The following is a 4867-nucleotide window of genomic DNA, read 5'->3' as shown; positions in this document are numbered from 1 at the left end:
AAGGATTTGTTCTTAACTGACTTGCCTAGATAAATAAATGTTACATTTAAAAAATATTTTTTTAGCTAAGGTTTATATTGTAACGACCATTGGGTTTATATGCACGAAAATCGACTATGCCACATGAGCATGCTTTTGCGGCACAGTCGATAGCGCGCCGGACCAAGGGGTAGAAGGTCGAAGGTTCGAGATCTGCTCCCTGCCTGTTTCATTACCATATTTAGGCATGTCGTAATGGGATATTATAGCTCAATTGAGAGCATGTGGATCAACACCCTCGTTTTTCTATGTACCCCAAACTCAAAATTCGCAAAAATGAATGCCTTCATGAAATACACCAGTAGATGTAAATTAATCCACAAATACCTATATAATTATACATATATAGCATATATCGTTTTTTCATGAACTGGTGATGTTGGCCGTGTTGGAGAGCATCAAATCCATGTTGCATTGTAGGTAAATGGTGACTGACTGAATTATCTACAAATAATAATGAGTAGTTATTTATGGTGCTAAATTATTTGTATATCTGTCAGTCGGTCGGCTGCAATGTGCATAATATTGAAGTGGTCATTAAGGAAGTTTCCTTTAAAATTATTCATAAATATGAAGAAGTTTAAGGAAAACATCAACTCAAATTGGTCCTTTTGTAATGACCACCCAGAAACGGTTTTGCATCTTTTTTAGCACTGTGGCAAGACATAAGTAGGTTTATAATTGAACACATTTATGAAGATTTTACACTATTGTGGAGAGATGTACTGTTTGGATTCTTTACATACAATAGAAATAAGCGGAAACATTTTTATGTAATTAATTTCATTATTCTTTTGGACAAATTTCATATACACAAATGTAAATTTACAAACAGAAAACCACATTTTCGTACCCTGCAAAAAGAAATTGAACTGTATTTTAAGACGGTTAAATGCTCTACTAACAAAAAAGCTGTTAGAATTGTAAGTATATGCATGTCCCTTCAGGTCCTTGTGTAATTGTAATGTGATATTGTACCCCCTAGCTCGATTGTCTATTGTTTGTCATCTATGAATGCTTGTGTTCCCTCATGTGCTTTATGTATTGATTTGTTGTTAATAAAAAAAATACAAAATATTGAAGTGGTCAAAAACAGAAAAATACGGAAATAGTCACGTCACTTTCCCGGCGTGTCACACGAGGCAGGTCTGAGTTCAAAGGTGGAACGCAGTTGCGCTCTCGCGAGCTTCGTTCTCTGTTTTCACAACATAACAAATTTTTAGATTTTACTAGACGTTTTTCGAAAATATCCAAGCGCTGCATAGAATGCTGGCTACAGGAGCAGTAAGTACACGAAATCGTTGCTAGCTAGGTTAACAATAGCTAGTAGCTTTTGTTTTTGCTAGCACAAGGCCAATCCCTGGCCTGTATTTGGCCAGCAGTACAGTTGCTAGCTAACTGTAATGCTGAACTTGTTACAGAGCTGTTTTGAACCCCTCATGTGGCAAACTGTTTGGATAATATTCACATTTAAATGAGCCAGCTACTAGCTATGGTAGCTAACTACTATTTGTGGGAAAGTTACCGTATCCATGAAAGTAACGTTAATTTACATATTGTTGTTGACCGTTAGCTACCGTTTCGGTAGCCAGCTAGCACTAGCTACCTAGCTAACTCATTCATTAAGGTGGCAAGAAACACGTTATTAACCCTTTTGTAAACGGAATAATTCCAACACAATGTCAGTTTAGCTCACGGTGTCCACCTCTCCTGTAAAACAGGCTGTAACCACGGCTCTGGCCCAAGTGGATAGGGAAAAGATATACCAGTGGATCAACGAGCTGTCCAGCCCAGAGACCCGCGAGAATGCCCTGCTTGAGCTCAGTAAAAAACGGGAGTCCGTGCCAGATTTGGCTCCAATGCTATGGCACTCCTGTGGAACTATAGCTGCTCTCCTACAGGTAAGATTGTGGATATCACTCACTGGCTAGTCTCTAGCTGGATGTAGTATGGTTTTCCTCTCTGTGAGTGTGGCTCTAAACTTGACGATGACCCTCTTCTTATTCTTTCACAAATAGGAAATTGTCAACATCTACCCCTCAATAAACCCCCCAACCCTCACCGCGCACCAGTCCAACAGAGTATGCAACGCATTAGCACTTCTGCAGTGTGTAGCCTCTCATCCAGAGACAAGGTGGGTCACTTGATTTTCTATCATCATGATTGAATTTTGCAGTGAAATTAACAAAAACAGTCTGTGTTTTCTTCTATATGTTGCAAAATGTCTAACTTATTTACTGTTGTCTTTCACAGATCGGCATTTCTGGCAGCACACATTCCTCTATTCCTGTACCCCTTCTTACACACTGTCAGCAAAACACGACCATTTGAGTACCTCCGACTCACCAGCCTAGGAGTCATCGGTAAATATCCTTTATCATTTTTGTGGTTCTATTGCTATGAGGCCTCTGTATTTTCTTCTCTCCCTCTCACTCTCTGTTGTCATTGCCTAAGTAATGAAATGATCCAATTACTTTGACTATACAGTATGTGTCATGTATGTTTCTCTATAACTTGTTCCTGTTTGATTGGCAGGTGCCTTGGTCAAAACAGATGAGCAGGAAGTGATCAACTTCCTGTTGACAACAGAAATCATTCCCCTGTGCCTTCGCATAATGGAGTCTGGCAGTGAGCTTTCCAAAACGGTACATATCTCTCGCTCTCTGCATCTCTCTCTCGCTCTCTGCATCTCTCTCTCGCTCTCTGCATCTCTCTCTCGCTCTCTGCATCTCGCTCTCTGCATCTCGCTCTCTGCATCTCGCTCTCTGCATCTCGCTCTCTGCATCTCTGTACCTCTCTCTCACTCTCTCTCTAAAGATACATGTATTTCAACCCTCATTTTTTGTTCCACAGGTAGCAACTTTTATACTACAGAAAATACTCCTTGATGACACAGGGCTGGCATACATTTGCCAAACGTATGAACGCTTCTCCCATGTGGCCATGATACTTGTAAGATCAAGGTTAACCAATATTCAAAATATTATACTTTTCTAGACATTGGTTGCCCCCTAAATTGTTTTTTATACAACTGTCTTTTTCAGGGCAAAATGGTTCTTCAGCTCTCCAAAGAGCCCTCTGCTCGTCTTTTGAAACATGTTGTCCGCTGTTACCTACGCCTGTCAGACAACTCCAGGTATTGAAATCAACTCTTCGACCTGCTGTTGCTTGTCTCATTTAGTCTGTGTTCAATCCTTCAGTGTTTTGAAGCAATTTTTCAGGAATTACTAAACAAAAACATATTGGGTAAGTGATTTTGGGAACTCTGAAAACTGCTGAAAGTGGCTTACTCACTATCATAACTAACATGACTTTGTTTTTCTCACCTCTGCCCCCACACCAGAGCCCGAGAGGCCCTCCGTCAGTGTCTACCAGACCAGCTTAAAGACACCACGTTTGCCCAAGTCCTGAAGGACGATACCACCACCAAACGCTGGTTGGCACAGCTGGTGAAGAACCTACAGGAAGGCCAAGTCACAGACCCCAGAGGCATCCCTCTGCCCACACAGTAGCTCCCCTTACCTTTTCAACAGGCTTGCACAATATGGTAACTTTCCCATGATTCCCACGTTTACCTAGACTTTCCTGGGAATTTTCCAAATTAGATTTATTTAAAACCTGGGAATTATGCCAAAGTTACTGGAATTTTGCAACCCTACGTACCATGCAGCTGCACTGAGTGACACCCACCAGCAAAGACCCAGCTTCCAGAAACAGGAAAAAGCCACCAGTTTGAATGACGAACGGACTCATAAAGGGGCACTTATTTTGTGAAGAAAGACTGTATTGAATGAAAGCTCTATACTCAGCTGTTTTCTTACAGTATCTTTCATTCAGATCAAACTGCCTGCCCGATCTCCAGAAGTGTATGAATGCGTTTTCACTTGGTCTCAAACTATTAGTTCTATATATTTTTTTCTCAAGGACATTTGGAGTCTTCACTTCACTAAGTGTTCTGAAATTGAAGTAGACGGCACAATAAAATGTTACACCTTGACATATGTGATATGTGGCATACTTTCTCTTGTGTAATAATTAATTGTAATAACATATTACAAAGTAACTGCTTTCTAGTTACATGGACGTGTTATTGATATACACATCTCAAATAGGCTAGTGTATGGAAATCAGGCTGCTTCTGTATTGTGTACATTAGAGGTTCCAAGTAAACGTGTTGGTGTGCTTCAGTGTTGACAGATTAAGGGACCCCCCCATTTGAGCCTTGGCCCTGTCTATCTATGTGAAACCTGAGCTGCTGCAGTGCATTATTGATGCTCTGGATCCTGAGTGGCGACTAGGTCAGAAAGATAAGTTCATGTTCTCAGTGCTCAACTGTAGAGGTAACTCCGGCCTCAACACAGCCTTGTTCTCTGTCAGTGGCAAAGCATGTGAACTTGGGGTGGCAGGTAGCCTCGTGTTTAGAGCGTTGGGCCAGTAACCAAAAGGTTGCTGGATCGAATCCCCGAGCTGACATGGTAAAAGTCTGTTGTTCTGCCCCTGAAAAGTTCCCGGTAGGTCGTCGTTGTAAATAAGAATTTGTTCTTAACTGACTTGCCTTGTTAAATAAAGTTTTTAAAAAAAACATTGAGTAATGTGTCTTTGTTCTTTAAACTCTCTGACTCATGTTTGGTTTATGCATTGTTCTAAAAACACTGACCTGATGTATGAGCATCTTTGAGGATGTACTTGGCCCCTCTGTTGTAGGATTGAAGCTTCTTCGTGTGGGTTCACTTGGGCTCATTGCAGCAGGTTTAGTTGTCTTTGTCTTGAACAAATCTCAAATCATTTCAAAGCGTTAACATGGTTAAGTTCTGTTTTAAAAGTCCTT

The 4867-nt window shown here is 40.7% G+C and overlaps 1 protein-coding gene across 2 annotated transcripts; it reads left to right on the top strand.

The window, feature by feature from the left end:
* The first annotated feature begins 1162 nt into the window (after positions 1–1162).
* Positions 1163–4036, top strand: LOC112266549 (CCR4-NOT transcription complex subunit 9). Of its 2 annotated transcripts, none has more exons than XM_024444116.2 (8): positions 1163–1323; positions 1761–1940; positions 2058–2173; positions 2293–2402; positions 2575–2684; positions 2893–2991; positions 3084–3175; positions 3371–4036. In XM_024444116.2, the coding sequence occupies exons 1-8, from the start codon at positions 1306–1308 to the stop codon at positions 3549–3551; spliced, it is 906 nt and encodes a 301-aa protein (XP_024299884.1). In that variant the 5' UTR covers positions 1163–1305; the 3' UTR covers positions 3552–4036. The 2 variants fall into 2 exon arrangements, with proteins under 2 accessions (XP_024299884.1, XP_024299885.1); XM_024444117.2 differs by having other exon boundaries at positions 1164–1323; positions 3383–4036.
* The last annotated feature ends 831 nt before the right edge of the window (positions 4037–4867 follow it).

This window comes from Oncorhynchus tshawytscha, linkage group LG14, assembly GCF_018296145.1.
Source record: "Oncorhynchus tshawytscha isolate Ot180627B linkage group LG14, Otsh_v2.0, whole genome shotgun sequence".
NCBI classification, from domain to species: Eukaryota; Metazoa; Chordata; class Actinopteri; order Salmoniformes; family Salmonidae; genus Oncorhynchus; species Oncorhynchus tshawytscha.
The sequence above is the reverse complement of the archived record's forward strand: the minus strand, read 5'-3'. Positions and strand labels throughout refer to the sequence as shown.

Coding starts and splice junctions, on each gene's coding strand:
- LOC112266549 (XM_024444116.2), top strand. Junction 2,403..2,574: donor CACCAGCCTAGGAGTCATCG/GTAAATATCCTT, acceptor TTTGATTGGCAG/GTGCCTTGGTCAAAACAGAT. Junction 3,176..3,370: donor CGCCTGTCAGACAACTCCAG/GTATTGAAATCA, acceptor TTCTCACCTCTG/CCCCCACACCAGAGCCCGAG.